This window comes from Sus scrofa, chromosome 14 (genome assembly GCF_000003025.6).
Source record: "Sus scrofa isolate TJ Tabasco breed Duroc chromosome 14, Sscrofa11.1, whole genome shotgun sequence".
In the NCBI taxonomy this organism is placed as follows: domain Eukaryota; kingdom Metazoa; phylum Chordata; class Mammalia; order Artiodactyla; family Suidae; genus Sus; species Sus scrofa.
The window spans coordinates 20845429-20868598 of record NC_010456.5 but is presented as its reverse complement, the minus strand read 5'-3'; the positions used below and the strand labels follow the sequence as shown (position 1 = coordinate 20868598).

The window sequence follows — 23170 nt, the reverse complement described above, 5'->3', positions numbered from 1 at the left end:
TTTATCCTGCATTTATCTCATCGCAAGACTGCATTAGCCAAGAGGAAACAGCAGTACAAACTCCTAGAAAGTAATTACATAAGTTTACTTTGCAAACACAAACAACATGAAGTATTTTTAACAAAAAAAAATAAAATCTAGAGCGTTCCCTTTGTGGCTCAGCATGTTAAGAACCCAACTGGTGTCCATGAGGATGTGGGTTTGATCCCTGGCCTTGCTCAGTGGGTTAAGGATCCGGCATTGCCATGAACTACTGTGTAGGTCACAGAGGCAGTTCAGATCTGGTGTGGCTATGGTTGTGGTGCAGGCCAGCAACTGCAGCTCCAATTCAACCCTTAGTCTATGAACTTCCATATGCCGCAAGTGTGGCCATAAAAAAATAATAAAATCTAAATGTCTCTAAATCAAACATGATACCTGGCCTTTGTGCTGTGATGAGCATCTTTAAACCCAGCACTCTCGGAATGTGAGCTCACCCTTGACCCCTACTGGCCTGTCTTCCAGCTACTGAGCTCCCCTAGGTCCACGGGTGTGTCCTCCAGCTACTGAGCTCCCATAGTACATGAGTGTGTGCACCAGTTACTGAGCTCCCAAAGGTACCTTAGAAAGTGCAGGGTGTGACAGGCTCTGTGTCAAGTAGGTGCACAGAAGACACATCTGTGCTCATAAACTTGAGAAGCACCAACCAGTATGAGTTACTCAGACATGCATGTACAGTAGATATTTCCTTTAAACCCCTGAACCAGGATTCATAAAAATCATTCTGGCTAAGGCAGTGGCCTTGTTTGGGGTTTGATAATTACGTACTAGTGAGTATTTCATGAATGCTTAGCCCCGTGCTAGGCATTTCATGGCAGAAAAAAATATCAGTGGCTCCATTCCCAAAGTTTATAAACTCTGAGTGGGGAACAGGAAATGTACACATGTAGCACTTCTTGAACATGACTATATTGAGGTGTCACAGGGCAGCCTCAGGACAGAAAGACACAGTGTGAACAGTACGTGGAGAAATGGTTTAAATGCATCAGGAACACCAAGTGGAAGGGAATAGACCTCACTTTTACCGTTGGGAGAAGGAGGTGCACAGAGAAATGCTGTTGATGTGCTGGGCAATATGACACCAGCTACATGGCAAGGACAACCCCAGGGCTGCCAGTGTGAATCCCAGCCTCACCACTGACTAACCAGGGGCCCTTGAGCAGGTGACCTGACCTCTCTGTGCCATTTCTGCATCTGTGAAACTTTGACAGTGAGATCATGCATCTCAGGGTATCATGGGGGTCCAATGAGTTCTCCTTCACAGACTCAGGACAGTGCCTGGCACAGGGTAAATGCCACACAAGTGATCACACACGCTTTAGGCAAGAAAAGACAGTGAGACCCAGGCCTCCTGAACCACAGGCCAGCCCAGAGTGTCCAGAGAGGGTGAGGAAGGCCAAGCATCTCCATGACGACCAGCTTTCCCGGCATTGCCCTGTGGTCCACAGCCGCCCCCAGATCCGTGGCAGCACATCCGCAGATTCCGCCACTTGAGGGTAGAAACATGCCTGTTGTGCATTTTATGTAGGGTCTTCAGCATCCCTGGATTTTGGTGTCCCAGGGGTTCTGGTTCCAGGACCCCAGGGATACTGAGGGAAGGCTATATTTACACACATACCATGAGGTCACCATCATCTTGGGCTAGGAAGCTAGCAATCACTTATGTAAAAATGAATCAATCCAGATTGTTTGAAAATAAATAATCAGACTCAAAGAAGTGCTTTCCATTCATTATGAAATCCTTACCCTTCCCCAAAGTGAGGTGGTGTTCAGCACCTTTGCCTTTTGCACATCAAGAAAAAGATACTGGAAGGTTCCCATTGTTGTTCAGTGGTAACAAGCCCAACTAATATCCATGAAGATGCAGGTTCAATCCCTGGCCTCGCTCAGTGGGTTAAGGGGCCCAGCATTGCCATGAGCTGTGGTGTAGGTCACAGATGCAGCTCAGATCTAGCATTGCTGTGGCTGTGGTGTAGGTTGGCAGCTATAGCTCCAATTTGACCCCTAACCCGGGAACTTCCATGTGCCACAAATGCAGCCCTAAAAAACAAAAAAAAAAAAAAAAGGAAAAAATACTGTATTTTTTCTTTCTTTTTTTTTTTTTTTTTTTGGAATCTGTACATTAAAAAGGATTCAGATTAAAAATGAGATAGGTAGATGTTAGTAACCAGTAGCATGTGCTTTGCATTCAGTGAGTACAGACTGTATTTCAAAATAAAACAGAAAAAGACCCTTGTGGAAGTGCTACACACAGGAACCCACTGGATCATAGCCTATAGAAGCACGTGGGTCCCTGAGGGCCCTGACTAGCCTTTTGAACAGAGAACAGGTGTGAGATGAGGATAGAGGGCATGTGTGCTGGGGTGGGAGGGGGTAGCTGTGCGGTCCCCCTTGAGTGTCCTTCACGGGCGCCATCCCAATAACACCAGGTCCCTGGAGCCCATCTGTCAGCATTTGTATGTTAGAGTTTGATCCATGTGCTTTGCTTTCCAGGCCCCCAGCCCCACCTCGTACCTCTGCCGGCCAGATGGACCTGCAGCTGCCTGCCTCCCTCCTGTCTTCACCAAGGTTTGATCTCTTCGGGTCTCTTTCTGGGGATTTAGTCTGAATCTTAAATTCCATTCCCATGTGGCTTCATGTCAAGTCTTTAAAAATTAAAAGGAGTGGATCAGCAGGCTTTATCAGGGTTGCCTTTGGGGCTAAATGGATACTCATCGCACAGCTGCTGCAGGATTGTAATCTTGTGAGGGGTTGTGAAGTGTGTGCACCGTCACATTCGGCCTGATAGGGTTCAAAATAGAGGGGGGGATATGCAAAAAAACAAGACAAAATGCTGGGTAGGGAACTGGGAGAATGGGCAAGCCTTATAAAATACATCTTACAAAAACTGACTAATTCACAGTTGGCACTGGTGCTTTGCATGGCCAAGTTGATAACATGCATTCCATAGGCCAACTGTTCAGCTCGGAAATGGTCCCATGTTGGAGTTCCCGTCGGGGCTCAGTGGTTAACGAACCCGATTAGCAACCATGAGGATGCGGGTTTGATCCCCGTCCTTCCTCAGTGGGTTAAGGATCTGGTGTTGCCATGAGCTGTGGTGTAGGTCGCAGACATGGCTCGGATCCCTCATTGCTGTGGCTGTGGCCTAGGCTAGCAGCTACACATCCAATTTAACCCTAGCCTGGAAACCACCGTATACCACAGGTACGGCCCTAAAAAAAAAAAAAAAAAAAAGAAAGAAAGAAAAAGAAATGATCCCATGTAGTATTTCTTCTCTGTCTCCCTGCCCCCAATTTTGAGAAGACATGTTAAAAAGCAGAGATAAATGATGATACGCACCTGTGCACTGGGACACCTTCAGAGGTCAAGACCCCAGATCAGTCCATAAGTTTGATGCAAATCCAGCTCAGATTTCAGCAGGTTCCTTGTTTGATGTTGAACTTGGCAGTTGGACCCTAAATGTTTCGTGGAGGAAAACGTGGTGAGAGCAGCAAGGCCCTCCCTCAGGAGAAGGCGGAGGTGTCAAGACTTCCAAGGCCAGAGCACCAGGAGAGCAGTGCTGGCTCCAGGCCAGACCAATGGACAGGGCCCAGCGAGTGTCCCCAAGACACCCCAGCACCATGGTAACTGAGGCTTACTGGGCTGAGCGGTCCTCAGCAGAGGTGGACCCCAACCTCACACTTTTCACAAAATCCATTCCAAGTAACTAGAGATGAAGGTGAAAGAAATCTCTATAAATCCGTCAGTCATCTGCTCAGACAGCACAAGAGCACATGCTTGGTCTTCATGTGGGAAACGATTCTGCTAAGCCCGCCCGGCTCCAGCTTTATTAAAGAGCTGTTTAATGCTGTTTTTCCTAGACAGTATTTACTGGAGGACAGAGGCAGTAAATGATAGTGGTTGTCAACAACCTTAAACATCCCCCCCTACCCAGGATAAAATACCCAAGAAGAAAGAAGACATGTAAAACCCACCAACGACGCTGGTAGCATAATCATAGCCTATGAGGTCATCCTTTGGTGTTAGAGCAGGAACTGTTTACAGAGGGTCGGGCTCCAAACACTTACCTGTAGTTTATGAGCTTTATACAAATAGCTTCGTGCACTTGGCCAGAAAAATCTCTTACCTGCTGCATTATTTCTGGGACACAGTTGATGCCCGTGCCCCCCCACCCCCACCTCACGGCTGAGGCCTATCAAGTCTGTGCTGTGGGGGAGGGCTCTGCCTCCATCTCACACAGCTCTGGCAGGGTCCCCGCTTTCCCTGGGGCTGAGCTGGGGCCACAGAGCTGTGGGGACATTGGGACACGGTCCCAGGGCCACATGTGAGGCCAGGGAGCAGTCTGTCCCAATGGTGCCTCTTCCCAGACAGTCAAACCCTCCAAGGAACCCCAGTGCCCAGGGGGCCTAACAACAAGAGATGCCCAGACTCTGCCCGGTGGATGAGCCAGACAACCAAGGTCAGCCTCTGGAGATGGCTCGGCCTCCCTCTGGCTCCTCCCCAACCCTGCCCCGTATTCTGTCCAGCGAGCCATGGGGATAGCAGCTTCTGTTGTGAAAACCAGCTGCTCCAGGAGGAGCTGGGGCCATCCCCGGATGACTTCGGACTCCAACTCTGAAAGTTCTTGGCATCACCCGTCCTCTGCCTCCCACTTCTTCCCATGCTTGGGCAAAATGCATAATCCTCCGAGTAAACCAGAATTCCCCCCTGCTGTATGAAATCTCACACCTGAAGAATATTTGTGTACCATCTGGATGGACCTCGAATGCTTCGCAGACGTGCCCGAGGCATTTAATCATCAGTCCACACAAGCTGGACCCCTGAGCCACCCCTTTCCTGCTGATCCACTAAATTAGCTCTTTCTGGACCATTCGGAAGGTCAAAGTCACACAGGGAACTATACTTAATATTTTGGAATAACCTATAAGGGAAAAAAAATCTAAAAAAGAGAATAGATATAGAGATAGATAGATTCGGTATAAATGAATTGCTGTGCCAAACACCTGACACATGACATTGAAAAACCAACTATAGGGAGTTCCCATCATGGTGCAGTGGTTGGCGAATCCGACTAGGAACCATGAGGTTGCGGGTTTGATCCCTGCCCTTGCTCAATAGGTTAAGGATCCAGCGTTGCCATGAGCTGTGGTGTAGGTGGCAGACACAGCTCAGATCCCATGTTGCTGTGGCTCTGGTGTAGGCCAGTGGCTATAGCCCGATTAGACCCCTAGCCTGGGAACCTTCCATATGCCGAGGGAGCGGCCCAAGAAATGGCAAAAAGACAACAACAACAACAACAAAAAAAAAAAAAAAGAAAAGAAAAACCAACTATACTCCAGTTTTTAAAGAAAGAAAGCAAAAGTCTATTTAAAACCAGACATTTTTCTACATTTGAAAATAACGGCAGAGTAAGAATGCACTCAGAAAATCTTAATCTCATTTGAAAAAAGACCTTCTCAGCCATCAAAATTCCTACCAAATGCCTCCCCAGACTTCGCCCTGGACTTCTCTGTTTCTGCCCACGTCCTCAACTTTGAGGTTTTCCATACAGCTGGAGTGCACTCATGGCTGGCCAGTTGCTACAGGATCTGTTTTTCCCAGCACTCCATTTGTTGTCTCTTTGTACGAAGGTAAAATAGAAAACAAGACAGAAATAGAAAAAAAAGACACACATCCTAACATGAATGTGCTTGCTCTTGCTCTATGATAGCTGCATGACTTCATCATGTTTGACTTAGTTTAAAAGTTCTACGTGCCTATCAGATACCTTACTCTGGAGTCGGAAGTCTAAAGAATCAAAAAAATGTAAATGGGCCTGTCGCTGAGTAATTCTGGAGGAGAGAGGCCTCTGTTATCCTCCGGTATTTAATAGTCACCTTACAAGCTTTATTTACCTCTTTGCATTTGTGAGGCCAAATGAACTTCTAGTCTGTTGAGTCGTAAACGGTTACTTGGTCTAGAGGTGCAGTGGGGAGGCACTGAGGTCGGGGGCAAAAAGTGACATCGAGAGAGGGGGTGGCAAGGCAGAGGCACAGGGTGACAGCTAGGAAGGGGGCAGCGAGGTGGGGGAGGGGTGCTCCTGCTTCATTATCTCAGTCAAACCTCAAAATGAGAAGATGCCAAGCCTGGTCCCAGCAAACCTGGCTCAGGAAGCTGGTGGGCAGAGGTGGGCCCCCGGAGGAAAGGTCTGGGCTTGGAAGACAAGTTTTCCTTCCCTTCCTGTCCGTTCCCCGGGGATCTACACGCAGGCGGAGTGTAGCTGTTTTAAGAAGTTTGCCCTCCGCCAGCTCACTCCTCAGGGTAGATACAGGAAGGTGACAGTTGTTAATGGAAAACTCCGTAAATACTAGAGCCGTAAACTTGCAGGATGGGCCCAGCGCCTCCGCGGGCTCTTGCACAGCCTTGATGATAACTTCATTTTGTGGGCTTAGAGGTGGGATGGGCTCTAAGGCTGGGAAGGTCCGCTCCGTGTCAGGAGCCGACGCGGCTGCGGAGTGGTCTGATGGCATGTCCTTGCCTTCCAGGAGCTGCAGAGCATCGCGGCGACCGAGGGCCAGGTGGTGGTGCTGGAGTGCCGGGTCCGAGGCGCGCCCCCGCTGCAGGTGCGGTGGTTCCGACAGGGCAGTGAAATCCAGGACTCTCCAGATTTCCGGATCCTACAGAAAAGTAAGGCAGGGGTCCGCGCCCGCTTGTCTCATGCTCCGGGAGAGCCAGGGAGGGCGCCGTCACTACAGTGCGATGCCATGAGGACTTCTGTCCTCAAGGTGGGGGCGTGGGGGGCGCACTCCAAAGCCGCCCTGCTGGCTGGGGACCCAGAGACGCGCGGTTGGAAGTTATCCGTTCTTCCTTCAGAAAAAGGGCACCTGGACATTTGCATTCCAAGATGAGCCAATAATCTCAAGAGGTCCACAGCCTCCTGCAAGCCCTTCTACTAGTTGCAGTTTAAAATTTCCTAGTAGAAGCTGTTACAGGCATTCGGGTTCATTCGTAGGACTATAAATTGATCCACTACTACCTCTCTTTTATTGTGGAGTTTGCAGCAATTCTGCAAACACGTCCGTCCTAGACGAGGGAGCAGGAAAAGATGGGTAGGTTTGTGATGAACAGGACCCCACTCTAATGCTCTGTTTTATTTTTTTCCTCCTGTGGGAAACAGAACCTCGATCCACGGCTGAACCTGGTAAGAAGCCTTGCCTTTTTTTTCCTCTCTGGTAATGTGTCTCTTTGGTTTCAATAGTTCTTTGTTTCTGTTTTAAACCCATCAGCAGAACAATGTTTTTGCAGTTCCCTGGAAATGTGAAACCCCCCTTACAGACAATATCTTCTTTATCGCTGGTCTGCACACTGCAATTTACATCAACTTCTTTATTAGTAAAACATGAGGTTCCATTCAGACAAGCAGGTCAAGCTCAGTGACTTGAAGCTTTTCAAACTGTCGTCTTTTATACTCAGAACGCAAACTGAGCTAAAGATGAAAAAACATCCTCCTAAAATTCTGGTAGAAATACTTCTACTGACCAAAGGCCACCAACAACTAGACTCCCGCCTGGAAATGCATCTCACACAAGAGCAGCCCGAACTCGTCAGCAGAGACGACCAACCACCGGGCAGGCGCCTCTCATTTATGTGCCCTGGGCCATAAACGTTTACTGCGCTAAGAGCAAGAACAAAGGTCTTGTGCCCTGGAGCCCCTCTTCCTGACGAGCCCCTGGGCCCAGAGCATGTGATCCAGATGCGCGTTGCCCCCCTCCCCCAAACTTCTCCTATAGTTAGGGCTCCTGGTAGACCAACAGCGTGTTTATAAGAGAAACGGACATTTTTGTCCAGGTATTTCATAGTCCATCCTCCTCGAAGATTGCTTTCTTAGTATTTTTCCCATCAGTAAAGACACAGGTTTCAGTCACTTCTTGCCAAAGTGAAGCAAGGTGAGCCTCTGTTCAGCATCGCATGGACCCTCCACATCTCTCAGGAGCCTGCCTGCCGCTGGCCGTCCCTGGGGAGGTTGGCGGCTCCCCATCAGAGAGTCTGCGGTCAGTCCTGAACTTCTCAGATCTCAGCACTGGTCTGGAAAGCAGACTGTGGTCCTACTGAGGTCCTATCCCACTCAGTGGGACACAGGGTGACAGCGAGGAAGGGGGTGGCAAGGTGGAACACAGGGTGACAGCGAGGAAGGGGGCAGTGAGGTGGGGGAGGGACCCTCCTGCATAATTTTCTCAGTCAAACCTCAAAATGAGAAGATGCCAACTCTGGTCCCAGCAAACCTGGCCCAGGAAGCTGGTGGGCAGGGAGGGCGTGCTGTGGCAAGGTCTGCTTTCTGGTCCTGAGTCATCCCAGAGCATGCTGCCCACCTGGTGCTGTCACTGTGTCAGATGCTGTGGTCACTGTCCAAACTGTGAAACTACACAACTGCCTGTAACATGTCTTTGTTTAAAATTGCATGATGGGAGTTCCCTGGTGGCTCACCAGGTTAAGGCATTTCACAGCATTTTCACTACTGTGGCTCCAGTTCAGTCCTGGCCTGGGAACTTCTGCATGCCGTGAGCATCGGGTGGGGGGGCACCCCGAGGGGCACCCCTCCAAATTGCATAATGTTCCCTGATCCGTGGAACTTCTACCCAGTCTCCTACAGGAGCTGTTGTGGAACTCCTGTAGGGCTGAAGGCACATCTCTTACATTGTTATCTTAAATACACTGGCTAGATGGAGAAGGAGAGAAAGAAAAAGAAAGAGAAAATAAGAAAAATAGAAAAGTAAGAACCAAATATCTCTTTTATCTACAAGAAAGTACATGTGAACAAATTCATGGAGCAAGTTATCTCTTTTGATGCTTTATGTACAAATAAAACTAAAATCTTGGGCCAAAAGTTCTAAAAGCATTCCTGATGGAATGGATTAAGACTGCTTTTGATGTTGCCTTTTGGATTCTGTTTGAATTCATGAGACTCTTTTCTCGTCATTTTTTTATCCACTGTCAACACCTCCATAGGTGACAATGATTTATTTAGTGTCTCCTGGGATCTGTGTTGGGAAATCATAAACCAAGCGTCATCTTAAAATTCAAAACTCTGGTTAGACACTGCACAGTTTAGTTTCTGAGTACATTATCTGTTTGAAAAATGAAAGCACTCAGTATACCAACTAGGAAGGAATATGTTTGGGTGAGTGGGGCAGATAGAAACTCCTCCCACCTCCCACCCCACACACCACATCCGTGCCTCAGTCGTGTTTGCTGTTTTGCATTTAGAATACAGTTTTTTGTTGTTGTTTTCTTTTTCAGCCGCACGTGCGGCATGTGGACATTCCCAAACTAGGGGTCGAATCAGAGCTACAGCTGCTGGCCTGTGCCACAGTCACAGCAACGCAGAATCCGAGCCATGTCTGCAGCCTACACCGCAGCTCACGGCAACGCCGGATCCTTAACCCACTGAGCAAGGCCAGGGATTGAATCCACGTCCTCATGGATCCTAGTCAGGTTTGTTAACCTCTGAGCCATGAAGGGAACTCCTAGAATATAGTTTTGATCATGAATTTGTCATAAAACCAGCCCTCAGCAGCTCCATGGAGTGATCCGATCTTGAGAATGTTCTTCAATGTCTTTTGGGTTAAAACCGGGCAAAGGAGAGCAGAATGTAGAAGGCGTCCTTGTCAACTGCGTACCCTGGCACTGAGGTGCCTTCTTTTCCTTTTCGCTTCAGTTCAACCTGAAAGCACTTAAGAAAACAGACTCCTCCTTCCCAACCACAATAATAGCGTTTGCTGAAAACAGGTATTTCTTGGTCAAGCAATATTTCAAGCAAATCTGTCAATATAAGCAAAACACATGTAGTGTCAGGAGCTATGAAAAACAGAGCGTGACTAGTCTACCCCAACCTCTGATCATTTCTGCACAATTGTATTCTCCACTACACGACGGGAATTGCTTGTTTCTTTCGTCGAGGAGCGCTAATGTGCTCTGCTTCAGGAAATCCACACTTGGCACATAGAGCTGAATAAAATCCACGCATGAACGACTATTCAAGTGAGTGCTTAAGTGAGTTGTTATGAGTAAGAACCTCAGAACCGGCAGAGTAACGCGTATTTGTAGTTAAACAGTGTTCTGGCTTGCCTGACAAAACCGGGTGGGAATATGATTCCTTTGCTCGTAGGAGACTGTTTTCTAACCTTGGCCTGGACGGTGACCATGGATGCCTCCAGGGGAAAAAAACAAAACCTGTGTTGAACCGTTTACTTTCCCTAAATGACCCAACGTTACATCCGCTAGATGGACCTCAGGACTGCTCAGCCTTATACAGTGTATGAGGGAGCTGGCTTTTCTGAAGCTGGTTTCCAGCTGCTGTTCAGGGGAAAGGAAAATAGACATGATGGCAGGGCAGCTGAGGCAAGAGATAAGTGTTATAGGATGGTGTCAGGAATGGTCTCCCAATGCTGAAACATAAGTGGCTTTGAAATTCAGGACGTATCTGAGCATGTGGGCTTTACTGCCCTCTCCTCACTGGCCAGCCTCACCGCCTCTCCCTTCCTCAACCCCTCACTTATCTGCAGATCTTTTTTTCTTCTTTTCTCTCTCCTTCCTTTTTCTTATTCATGTGTAAGTGGTTTTAAAGCTCCGGAAATAAAATGGAAACTCGCCAGTGCCTAGACAAGGCCCATCGGGAATTAGATGTGCAGATAAAGAAGGAAATGGCAGATCCCCTCCCAAAGCATTTGTGCAGTGAAAACAGGCTTTTCTCGTCACCCCTGAGCTGTCTCTGTCTAATGTGTTTCCCACTCCCTCCTCGTCTAGACAGAAGTCAGCCTGTACTACTCAGCCTGTCCACTCCATCCAGAGCAGTCCGTTTCCTCAAAACCCACAGCCGTCTGCCGTGGTACCTGCTCGGGTCTCTTTCTCTGACCTTCTGACTTTACCCTGATTGAATCCTTCAAAGAGCAGCTGGAGGGAGGGGGCAGAAGACCGTGACGGCTGTTAGCGCTCAGCCCCTGACTCAGCTGTCCAGATACAGCCACACACACTATTGAGTTACTTCTGTAGCTTTGTCTCATGCCTGCACAGTGGAAAATACAGTCTCCCTGGCTGGGGAACTGGGCATGGAAAAGTGTGTGCCCCCCACTTTTAGTGGCATCTCTGCCAACCTGCCCCCATCCTAGATCCAAATAGTTGGATCCATGGCCTAATCCCACGAGTCACAGGATGAAGTGAATTATATTTTGTTAAATGTACTGAGGTGCCGAGTTACAGGAGGGCAACATGAGGGTGTTCAGATGTACCTCCAGGTGAAGATGGCGGATGAAACAAGAGTGGGTTCGATGAAGCCTGTGGTTCCCAACTGTGTGCCAAGGCACCCTGGGTGCCACACCAGCTGGCAGAGCTGCTGGGGATGTTGGAAATTTTTGACAAACACCATGAGACTTACTTGACATCAGACAGATGCAACTGCTGGGTTGACATAGTTCTGCATTTCAACGTTCGCTCTCTGCATTTTCTCCTATGCATCATATCTTTGCGAAACTGAGTTATTGGCATATGTGTCGTAAAAAGCAAATACCACATGAAAGTTGGTCTGGACCATAAAAGGAGACTGGCCTTGTGCAGTCCAACTCCAAGAAGGGTTGTGCATTGCCCGACGGACACACACATCCATTAGTAAGCAGTTGTGATTTAAGAATCAAATATTATTTTACCTTCAATTTACATGTATTTTTTAAAACAATAACTACCTTGTTAGACCTGAATATTATGATGTTCTTTGGAAAGAACTACTTAGCAAACAAGGCACTTCAGTGTATGTTTTGGCTTTTAGGAGCACATACAGAATTACTGAGATACTTAGCATCTCATGGACCAAGAAAGTTTGGTTTCATCTTTGGGGAGAGAAGGGGAGACTCAGTGCTCCAGAAGTAAAGCTGCGTGGAGCTCCTGTTGTGGCTTAGTGGGTTAAGAACCTGACATAATGTCTGTGAGGACGTGGGTTCAATCCCTGGCCTCAATCAGCGGGTTAAGGATCCGGCATTGCCGCGACCTGCAGCATAGGTCTCAGAGGCAGCTCGGATCCAGGGTTGCTATGGCTGTGGTATAGACTGGCAGCTGCAGCTCTGATTTGACCCTTGGCCCAAGAACTTCCATATGCTGCAGGTGAGGCCATAAAAATAAAATTTAAAAAAGAAGTAAAACTGGGTGCTCTTGGAATCCTGAGAGCTGAGTGCCTCTGCGCCACCCCCTCCCGCACTAGCCCCTAGATGGCTGGCCTGGCAGAGACAGGCGGGCTCCTTCCTGAGCAGTCTGAACATTCCAAGAGAGAAAACCCATCCAGGATGACACAGGAGCGTCTGCAGCACCGAGGGCAGACCATCTCAGTTCCGCCGGGAAGGCCAGAGTGACCCGCTGCTCTCTGCTGCCCTGAGCCTGCGCTCAGCTCAGAACCACGGCAGAGAAGAGGCCAAGGGCCCTGAAGAAGCCTCTGTCACACTGATACAGAGAAATGGGAGACTCTCCAGATAGCAGCTGAGAGGAAGCAGACTTGCAGAGAGAAGATGTGAAAGCAAAGCAGCGCTCTCGCCAGAGAGATGGGAAAATGTGTGCATCGAACAAGGAAGAGTATCAGAGGAAGAGGGAGGAATGTTCAGAAAACAGGGAACTCCTAGAATGAAAAAGTAGCGGAAATAAAAGTTGAGGAAGGAGTTCCCATCATGGCGCAGCAGAAACGAATCCGACTAGGAATCATGAGGTTGCGGGTTCAATTCCTGGCCTGGCTCAGTGGGTTAAGGATCCGGAGTTGCTGTGAGCTGTGGTGTAGGTCACAGACACAGCTCAGATCCCGCATTGCTGTTGCTGTAGTGTAGGCTGGCAGCTGTAGCTCTGATTGGACCCCTGGCCAGGGAACCTCCATATGCTGTGGGAGCAGCCCTAAAAAGCCAAAAAAAGAAAAAGTTAAGGAAGTCTCCGCACAGTAGAAGCAAAAGACAAAGAGCAGGGAGGTAAGGGAGAGAAGGTAGGAAAACTGGATGTCGGATCACCGCTCACCCTGCATGTGCATCTGGGTTCCCAGAGGAGAGGACCAAGGGGCGAGATGACTAGTGGAATAACTTTTCAATTCCCCAAACTGAAGGCTGCCCATTTCCAGATTGCAAGGGTATGGTGAACCACTTGCCCTCGAAGGACACTTGAAGGACAGATTCGAGGTATCACATGAAGGTCACACTGTGCAGGATGGCGAGGTGATTCTCCTGGGCCAGGAGCATCTGGCCGAAACCAAGCAGCAGGGTCAGAACCTGGGAGTCCCGGCGGGCTCACTAGACACAAAGCTGCTGACGCAGAGCCTTCCACATTCTGTCGGGAATTACCTGCCACCTGGAACTCCACACGGAGCCAAGTCTCCAACTCTGCATGAAGATGGGGTCAAGGTTTCCCAGACTTGCAAGGTCGCCAGGTTCTTGTTCATGACCTCTCTGTGGATGTGCACCCCTGTGGCAAGAACTCATCCTGCAAGAGCAAGAAAGGGGGCCAAATGAGAGCAAATGCAGGCAGAAGCCCTGGCACCGAGAAGCAGGCTAGGCATCAGGGTGTGACAGAGATAGACATGGCCAAGCTCAGTCACTCAGAGCTCAGGGCCATTGCCCATATCTGCCCTGACCACAGTCGGGGCGGGGGTAAGCTGACCCCAGCCCGCATTTCTGCCTGCCCCTCACCCCCACCCCATCACTCCTACGGAGTCCGTTGGGAGCACTGGTGTCACCGCCCAGGGAAGGGCTCTGATTTGAGCAGATGCTAAGATCTGAAAGTTGGCCGTATTGAACTTAAAAACAGAAAATAGAAGGAGTTCCTGTGGCTCAGCTGGTTAAGGACCCACCGTTGTCACTGCTGTGGCTCAGGTTTGATCCCTGCCCCAGGAACTTCCACAGGCCGTGGGTACAGCCAAAGCAGAACAGAAAATGGGAGACAGAGAAACCACCAGCTCTCCCACTGGCTGCCCACACTTAGCCCCTCCATATGGCCCCCACCCCGTGAGCCCCATGTTCCCCAGGAAACCCTGTGGTCTTGTCCCCCCACCCCCATGGGCTTTTGCAAACTCACAGGAAAGTTGCACTTTTTTCTCACAGTGGCAGGGTTGCCTTTTCTTTTCAGGACATGAAAAGTGCTTATTAGTCAATGTTTTACAGCAAAGGAACACATACCTGAAGTATACACCCTCATATGGTAACCATGTAAAGAAAATCAGGAGTTCCAGTTGTGGTGCAACAGAAATGAATCCGACTGGTAACCATGAGGTTGCAGGTTCGATCCCTGGCCCAGTTCAGTGGGTTAAGGATCCAGTGTTGCCATGAGCTGCAGTATAGGTCGCAGATGAGGCTCGGATCTCCAGTTGCTATGGCTCTGGCATGGGCCGGCAGCTACAGCTCCGATTAGACCCCTAGCCTGGGAACCTCCATATTCCACGGATGCTGCCCTAAAAAAGCAAAAAGAAAAAAAAAAAAAAAGAAAGGAAGAAAGAAAGAAAGAAAATCAGAGCTATTATCTCTAAAGGGGAGGTGAGTTGGGAAGGGTATTGGGGCATTTCTAAAGTGCTAGTCATAGTTTATTTCCTAGACTTACTAATGGGCACCCCGCGGTTTGTTTCATTATTACTCCATAAACTGCATTTTAAATTCCCTTCCCTCTATATGATACAGTTTGCAATTTTTTGAAATCCTTTATAAAAGTTTATACAAGCCTTACAGTTACCCACACTGAGTCTCATCTTGCTGATTTTAGCCCGGAGTCCTTTTTTATTAGTTGTGTTGGCCAAACCATGTGGTTTGGAAGGTAAAAGCTGGATGTTTTTTTAGTTAGGCTGAACCCCAAAGGAAGAAAAAAAAGCTGTGAAGGAAGACATTTATGAAAACGTCCCCCCACCATTACCCAGAGGACTTCGTAATACTATCCTTGCTGCCTCATCATTTTATGTTTCTGCAAACAAAATGGTTTCATTTGTATTTAACCAAGAGTTAAATGTGTCCAAGAACTTAAATGAAATTCGGGGTTAACCTCTGAAAGATATTTATGTGATTAAGTAATTTTTAGGTAACTGTAAAAAAAAAGAAAGAAAGAAAGAAAGAAACAATTTACCATCAGCGAAAATAGTTTCCAATTTAGTCATTTATTATATGCCCTCAAATCAAAACTTTCCACTTAGGAAAATTAGATGAAAATGGATCATAATTAGAGTTATTAGTAACTTTAACTTTTTCCATCTTTTTAAAAGGACAGTTTTTTAATACAAATGAGTTAGCCTCTGACTCCCTTTACTTAACACAAGCAGTCATTTCCTGCTTCCCATTCCTCTCCAAAATGTACTTTACAGATGTCTTAGGGCTTTGTTCACATAAGATGCTGCAGACAAGAGCTCAGTGCCGCAGCCAGGCTCAGCTCACACCCCTGTGGCTGTCTTCAGCCTGTATGTCGGCCTCATAGAGCTGAGGTGCCCCTTTCTCACAGCAAAACGTGAGCCTCTTGTCAATTTCAGACGGCATTTCCCAAGAGAGGCAAAGCAGAACAACCTTGGGGACTTTGCAACTACAGTTTGATCTAGTAAAATCCCTGAGACATGGCAGTGTCTGAAGACCACCCAAAGAACACACAGTGCTTTCTTTTTCCTTATTTTTTTGTTCCGGCTGTAAACCATTATGTCCAGGTGGTCATCCAATCTATACATGAATATACCTCATTTTATGCAATAGCAGTGTCCCCCAAATTCAGAGACAATGGAGTTGGTTCAATCAGATTTGAAAGATGTGGTCTTTTCATTCTCAAAAGGGCCTTCTGGATTAGAAAGAGCAACTATATAAACAAATTCAGGTTTTCTTCAAATGGCATAACCTTTTTTTTTTTTTATGGCCACACCCACAGCAAATGGAAGCTCCTAGGCCAGGGAATGAATCTGAGCCTCAGCTGTGGCAACACTGGATCTTTTTTTAACCCCCTGCACCCAGAGCCAGGTTGTGCTTATATGCTTCCCACATTTTGTATCCTAGGGATACAAGTTTGCCTCCTCATGTAGATGGGTTTCTAGGATCCTGCTCAGCTGCAGGAAACTCCTTGTTTCCTATCCAAAATCTTTGATTACTTCATTTCACATTAGGTTCCCCTTGTTCTGGACCAACCCGGAGGCCTTGTGCTCTAGGAGAAAGGAGCTCATGGGAGACAGAGAGCATCCTCCCGCACTGTGGCCCCAACATCAGTTAATTGTAACCTTGAGAGGATCCCTTTGGACCTCACCTGAGGGAGTGAGGGGCTAGCCCCTGTACAGTCCTAACAGCGCTAACACCCTGCATTTCGCGTCCCTTCCTCTGGTCAAGTGCACTTTTTTTTTTTTTTTTTTTTTTTGTCTTTTTGTCTTTTAGGGCCACACCCATGGCATATGGAGGTTCCCGGGCTAGGGGTCCAATCGGAGCTGTGGCCGCCAGCCTACAACAAAGCCACAGCAACTTGAGATCTGAGCCACAGCTGTGACCTACACCACAGCTCATAGCAACGCCAGATCCTTAACCCACTGAGCGAGGCCAGGGATCGAACCCGCACCCTCATGGATGCTAGTCAGGTTCGCTAACCACCGAGCCACGACAGGATCTCCTCAAGTGCACTTTTAACTCATCCTGCAACCATAGGTATTCAGTTTGCAAAGTCCCCATCCCTAGATATGTCCCCCATTTCTAGATATGTCGCACTTTCCCCATGATTAGTCTTATGTGCAGCTCCGACGTGGCGCGTTTCCACACCACTTTCTGTCTGCCTCCTTGGCTGGGAAGCTGAGAACTGTGTGCTGTGCCATCAGAAAATGCAGGGGCTCCTCCCTCGTGCTCTCTGTTATCCTCTCAGTGAGGCTTTTCATCAATAATGATGGTATAACACTGTGCTTTAAATGGATCTCAAGCCTCGGCTTTCCCAGGTGGCCTTTTCATCACCACAGCCACAGCAACCCCAGATCTGAGCTGCAGCTTTGACCTCCACCACAGCTCATGGCAATGCCAGATCCTTAACCCACTGAGCAAGGCCAGGGACCGAACCCGAATCCTCATGGACACTATGTTAGGTTCTTAACCCACTGAGCCACAACGGGAATGCCTCCTTTATCTTTTAAATTAAAAGTCACTGATTTAGGAGTTCCCGTCGTGGCGCAGTGGTTAACGAATCCGACTAGGAACCATGAGGTCGCGGGTTCGGTCCCTGCCCTTGCTCAGTGGGTTAACGATCCGGCGTTGCCGTGAGCTGTGGTGTAGGTTGCAGACGCAGCTCGGATCCCATGTTGCTGTGGCTCTGGCGTAGGCCGGTGGCTACAGCTCCGATTCAACCCCTAGCCTGGGAACCTCCACATGCCGCAGGAGCGGCCCAAGAAATAGCAACAACAACAACAATAACAACAACAACAACAACAACAAAAATCACTGATTTAAAAATATCAAAATAGCAAGAATATCCATCGCCCTTCCCAGCCACACCAGCGTTGGTGGGGTCTCCTGGCCCCCACCACCCGCTTGGGCATGTTGAGTAGGGTGTTTTCTGCACTGACCTGATGGAGCCCGAGGTGAGCCGGCAGAGCTCACAGTCTCCCTCCTCCTCACACCACAGCTGCCGCTTTACAGGATGTGGTCTTGGCTTGACCATGATTTATGGAAATCCATTCTTGAAGTTATAAAACACAATATTTAACCTAGGTTCAGGATTCAAATAAACAGATCTGTCCTGCCATTGTCATCAACACTGCAGCCCTTGGAAGTAGATGCTCTGGTGATATTGAGCCCAACTGGCTGTGTTTTCCACCTGGTAAACACCAGGAAAGCCAGAGAATTCTGCCACACGTTACCCATGTAAATCCAGGTTTGCCCCGGTTAGAGCAGATGTGTCTTCTCGGAATTTCAGCACATAGCTTGTGTCACCCCACGGGGGGATGTCGGAGGGGTGTTCAGAACCCACCCTTGTCTGGTTTGGAAAGGCAGGGTTTCGCCTTCCTGGGTTACCCTGCGTTACTCCCTCTCTTCCTTCCAGAGGAGATCTGCACCCTCGTCATCGCAGAGACGTTTCCCGAGGATGCGGGGGTCTTCACCTGCTCTGCCAGCAATGACTATGGGACAGTCACCAGCACCGCCCAGCTGCTGGTCACTTCAGGTAAAACTGGGGTTTCCCACCTGGAACATCACTCAGGGATGCTCAGCCTTAGAAATGCTTTGCTCCAGGGTCACCTAACAAGCAGGGTCTCATCAGGAAACAGGAGGCTGGGGGCGGGAGTGGAAGGGAGATGAAGCACAAGGTGATGACAGTATAGCCGCAGACACAGTGGGCGGTTATCCAGTCCTGCTGACTCTGTCCTGGGGACGATCAGGAAGCTCCCAAGGTCCTCCCCCGCCCCCAGTCTTCCCACACTAGTGCTGATGGGAGGGCTGATTCCTGGGGCCATCAGTCATGGTTTAATCCTCAAGATAAACCCAGAGAGACTGTAAGATCATAGAAGCCAAATGTCATTGAGAGTAGACTCATCGGAGAGACTAAAGCAAGGTGTTGTGTGGTTAAAACCAACATTCAAAATACCAGTCTTAGGAGTTCCCGTCGTGGCGCAGCAGAAACGAATCCGACTAGGAACCATGAGGTTGCGGGTTCGGTCCCAGGCCTTGCTCAGTGGGTTAGGGATCCAGCGTTGCCGTGAGCTGTGGTGTAGGTTGCAGACTCAGATCCTGCGTTGCTGTGGCTCTGGTGTAGGCTGGTGGCTACAGCTCTGATTAGACCCCTCGCCTAGGAACCTCCATATGCCATGGGAGCAGCCCTAGAAAAGGCAAAAAGACAAAATAAGTAAATAAAAATAAATAAAAAAAATTTTTTTAAAAAAAAGGGGGAGTTCCTGTTGTGGCTCAGTGGGTTACGAACCCAACATAGTCTCCATGAGGATGCGGGTTCGACCCTCGGCCCTCACTCAGTGGGTTAAGGATGTGGGGTTGCCGTGAGCTGTGGTGTAGGTCTCAGATGTGGCTCAGATCCAGCGTTGCTTTGGCTGTGGTGATTTGACCCCTAGTCTGGGAACTTCCATATGTAGAGGGTGTGACTGCAAAAGAAAAAAGAAAAGAATACCACCTAAGAGGCATAATGCAGCAAAATGTACAAGATGAAGGATAAAGGGTCTGAGTTTGTGACTCCTGGGCCCAGTTGTAAAGAGGCAGAAACCTCCCTTCACACAGGGACCAGGAGTGAGGCGGAGAGCAAGGGTTTCCCACCTTCTCTACCAGGAGCAGCAGGGGCCCTGCACCACTCTGAAGCTGGGCTCTGCCCCACTCCCTCCACCTGGAGCCCCATCCCCCCCACTGGGAGCTCCACCCCCTCCACCCGGAGCCCACTCGCAGCCCGCTCTCCCTTCTTGCAGCCAACAACCGTCCAGACACCCACGGTAGCGGCTCAGAATCACAGATGTCCCAAAATCTTCTCTCTAGAAAAGCGGCTCCTTTTTTAGGATTTTTATCCATCACAGGAGTTCCTATTAGGGTGCAGTGGAAACGAATCTGACTAGTATCTATGAGGATTCGGGTTTGATCCCTGGCCTCTCTCAGTGGGTTAAGGATCTGGCGTTGCCGTGAGCTATGGTGTAGATCACAGACGCAGCTCGGATCTGGCGTAGCTGTGGCTCTGGTGTAGGCTAGCAGCCGTAGCTCCAATTCGACCTCTAGCCTGGGAAACTCCATGTGCCGCCAGTGTGGCCCTAAAAAGCCAAAAAATAAAAATAAAAATAAAAATAAACAATACCCGTCTCTAACCTCAGAAACTTAGCAATGGGGGAGCAGCATGAACCAGTTCTTTCCCATTATTTCTTTGACCTTCAGTTAACTTTTTCTGCTATTGTTAGTTAGCTTCACTTTGTCTTGATTGCTTATCTCTCCTGTTTATTTTACCATGGTTTCTAAAACACCCGGCACATAACACGGTGGACTTCAGTCCTGGGCTGAAGACGCAGCCCAAGGGCAGCTTGACTCCTCTAGAAGCCTAAGAACACATTGCTAGGGGGCAGCAGAGACACAGACAAAACTGGTTTAGGGATGGGGGAAGTAGGAGATGTCAGGTCAGAGTGAGGGCTCAAGGGCTGACAGGAAACAGCAGGGTCATGATCGGTGCCAGGGCAAAGACCCTGGTGTTTTGACTTAGTTGAAGGCAGTCCCACAGCAGGCATGCAGGTGTCCCCAGCCCCATGGCCTGAGCTCTGGGCTCTCACCTCTGTGGCAGAAATTGACACACGCTATTTCCCATTTTCATCCCAGGTAAATCTTCTCTAGACCCAACATAAGCAAGAGCTATTTTTGAGCCTTCCGTTTACCCCAGTTAAGCATCTTTGTAGTACATTCCAGGAGCTCTGCGGGGCGCAGGGCAGGGTGAGGAATGCGAAGACCCCCTCTCTTTCTCGAGATGCTTTCTGTCTGCTGAGAGCCACACGCAGCAGTCACGGCTGAGTGTCTGCTGTGACACTCAGAACTGGAACAACTTAAGTGTGAGAGGGTGAGACATTTCACTAGGACTCAGAGCTTCTCTGGACTTGGGATGAAGGAGGCAGGGAGCACCTATTGTCTGGCATGTGAAACCTCTACAGCCTAAGCTAATCCGCAGAGCGAGGGTAGGGTGTTCGGTCGGATCCGTGGCTGAATATGAGAGGACAAAACGTCATTAGTCAATGCTATTTGTGTTGTGATTTTTTTTTTTTTTTGGTCTTTTTGGGACCGCACCCACGGCATAAGGAGGTTCCCAGGTGAGGGGTCCAATCAGAGCTATAGCTGTCGGCCTACGCCAGAGCCATAGCAACGTGGGATCCAAGCCACGTCTTTGACCCACACCACAGCTCACAGCAACGCCGGATCCTTAACCCACTGAGCGAGGCCAGGGATCAGACCCGCATCCTCATGGATCCTAGTTGAGTTTGTCAACCACTGAGCCATGACAAGAACTCCCCCTGGGTTTTCGTTTTTTTATGAAGTTCTATCTTTAGCTCTTGTTTGAAATTTGTAGCTGGTCTCCTGCTGGTGGGCCCCTCAGAAGATGAAACAGGTGCAACAGAATCAAGCTGGGGGTGGGGGACCCGGCGCTCTGCCAGCCTTGCCCCTTCCAGTCAACGGCGCACTGGGCTTCCCAGACCACCCAGGACAGTAGAAAGGGGCTGTCGCTAGTTGCACCTCACTGCCTCCTTCCTGTCCCCTCCCTCAGCCAGCACAGAAACCTGCGGCTACGACTCAGCAGGAGAGGCCAGCACGGGCCACTTCCAGCCCTTCCCGCCGCCCCCTCCAGTCTGGGAGACCAGCCCCTTCGAGCTGGCTTCAAAGGAACCCGCTGAGATCCAGCCGGGGAACAGCCCCACATTAGGACTGAGTCCAGTGGCCCTTCCGTTCAGTCCCACCGAGAGGGAGCCCAACGGAGTCCATGCCAGCCACGGCCATGGCATGAATGGGCTGGTGAACGGCAAGGCTGATGGAGGGGAACCCCTGCCGCCACCACCCGCCCTGCTGTCGCCCACAAAGGAACCACCTCCTCTGCTGGCCAAGCCAAAACTGTGAGTACTCCCGCGGGGCCTTATCATACTTCCCAGACTCCTGCGGAGTCCTGTCCTGGAAAGCGTTTTGCCTGGACTCAGCTGGGGGCACATGACCCCTGCTGCAGACAGGTTGTCACCAGCTGGTGTGACCTTGCTACGAGTGGGTCCTTCGAAAATATAAAAGATGCCCCAAACTAGAGAAAGTAAATGAGAAGCTTGGTTCAATGCGCCTTTTGCTAAGAGCTGTGACTGTTGTCAGCTGTGACAGTGTCTGTGCCCAGCGTGGCCTCGCACAGTGTGGCAAGGATGTAGCCTCTCCGCAGACAGGCTGGGGAACGGACCTTACTTCCAGCGCTCTGTTCAGAGCATTTCCAAGTGGTTTAAATTTAAGAATTGGTCAGGAAATCCGGCATAGATAAGCATGGGAAGCCTGAAAGCTGAGGATGGCGCTGTCGTGTGCAGAACCTGGGGCAGAGATGGACTCAGAGGGAGCTGGCTGGTACGGAGGAAGAGCACCCTTGGCAGCCCAACCCGCCAGGCCTTGGATCCTGCGGGTACCACCTTCGTGTTGGATTCCCATTATCTCGCTAGGGTGGTAAACTTTGTGAGCGCTGTTTCTGTTGGTGCCGTACCAGGGCAAGTGGTTAGGATGGAGCCGTTATGGTCAGAGGAGCAGAACTCAGTCCACTGGAAAGGTTCTATCACAGCAGAGCCAACGTTGCATCGCCGTCCTGGCGTGCACGTACCCTCCACATTTCCTTGAATGAATTCTCTGGGATCTGGGAAAGCCCCTGTGATTCCCTGCAATGTCTGACATTTGTGCTTGGAGCAGGAAGGACGGCTTCAGGACAGACCTCGCTCTGCCTCCCTGGTACAGAACAATCTGCTTTCATCTCCCACCATTAGCTCCTTGGTTAGAATGCATAGGATACGCACACATCCTAGACTATATAAGATATTCAGATTAGAATAGCATCTTACATCCATACATCATTTTTTCATTAGGCAGCTTCATGAACATCGTTAGGCTAATCAAATAACAAATTAGCCAAACAAAAATACCTTAAGTTAACACATGAGCAGGCGGTTTTATAAAAAGGAACTTCTGGACCATCCTGTGTGGCAGTTTCAGAAATCTCTCTTTCCCACCTGCATGCCACTCTGTACCCACCCAGGTTTGGGGGCAGCAAGGCTGCCAGGTCTGTGTGCAGCAGTGAATGTTTTCTCCCCAGACTCCAGCTCCTCTGAGGCTCTGGGCAGGTCAAAGGAACCCCAAAGTGACAGCCTGAGAATAGATTTATACTCTTAGCTCCAACCCATTGAATTAATTAATTGTCTCTGCTGACTGCTCTTATCTTTGCATCTAGATTCTGTATTTGCAGTGCTTATAACAAAACCAAGGACCTGCTGTCCTGGGAGGAAGGGTGGTCTGTCTGCTGAGTGGGAATGAAGTGTACCTGCCCCAGGGCTCATGACTGAGTACAAATCACAGGAGAGCAAACAGGAGGGGCTTCCACAGGCATTTACAGCCCTGCTTATCTTGAGACTTTCAGTGGCTTTTAACTCGGCTCCAAGTGAGGTGGGGGGGGGGGCGATCTCGGCATCTCT

At 49.3% G+C, this 23170-nt stretch overlaps 1 protein-coding gene across 5 annotated transcripts in view; it reads left to right on the top strand.

Annotated features, from left to right (window-relative positions):
* The window catches only part of PALLD (palladin, cytoskeletal associated protein), a 341670-nt gene that overhangs the window by 151527 nt on the left and 166973 nt on the right, over window positions 1-23170 (top strand). For all 5 annotated transcript variants that reach the window (XM_021073310.1, XM_021073309.1, XM_021073311.1 and 2 more), the window contains 5 exons: window positions 2533-2607; window positions 6564-6705; window positions 7196-7219; window positions 18055-18174; window positions 21238-21580. In XM_021073310.1, coding sequence (XP_020928969.1) covers window positions 2533-2607; window positions 6564-6705; window positions 7196-7219; window positions 18055-18174; window positions 21238-21580 — 704 coding nt within the window. The remainder of the gene's footprint in view (window positions 1-2532; window positions 2608-6563; window positions 6706-7195; window positions 7220-18054; window positions 18175-21237; window positions 21581-23170) is intronic.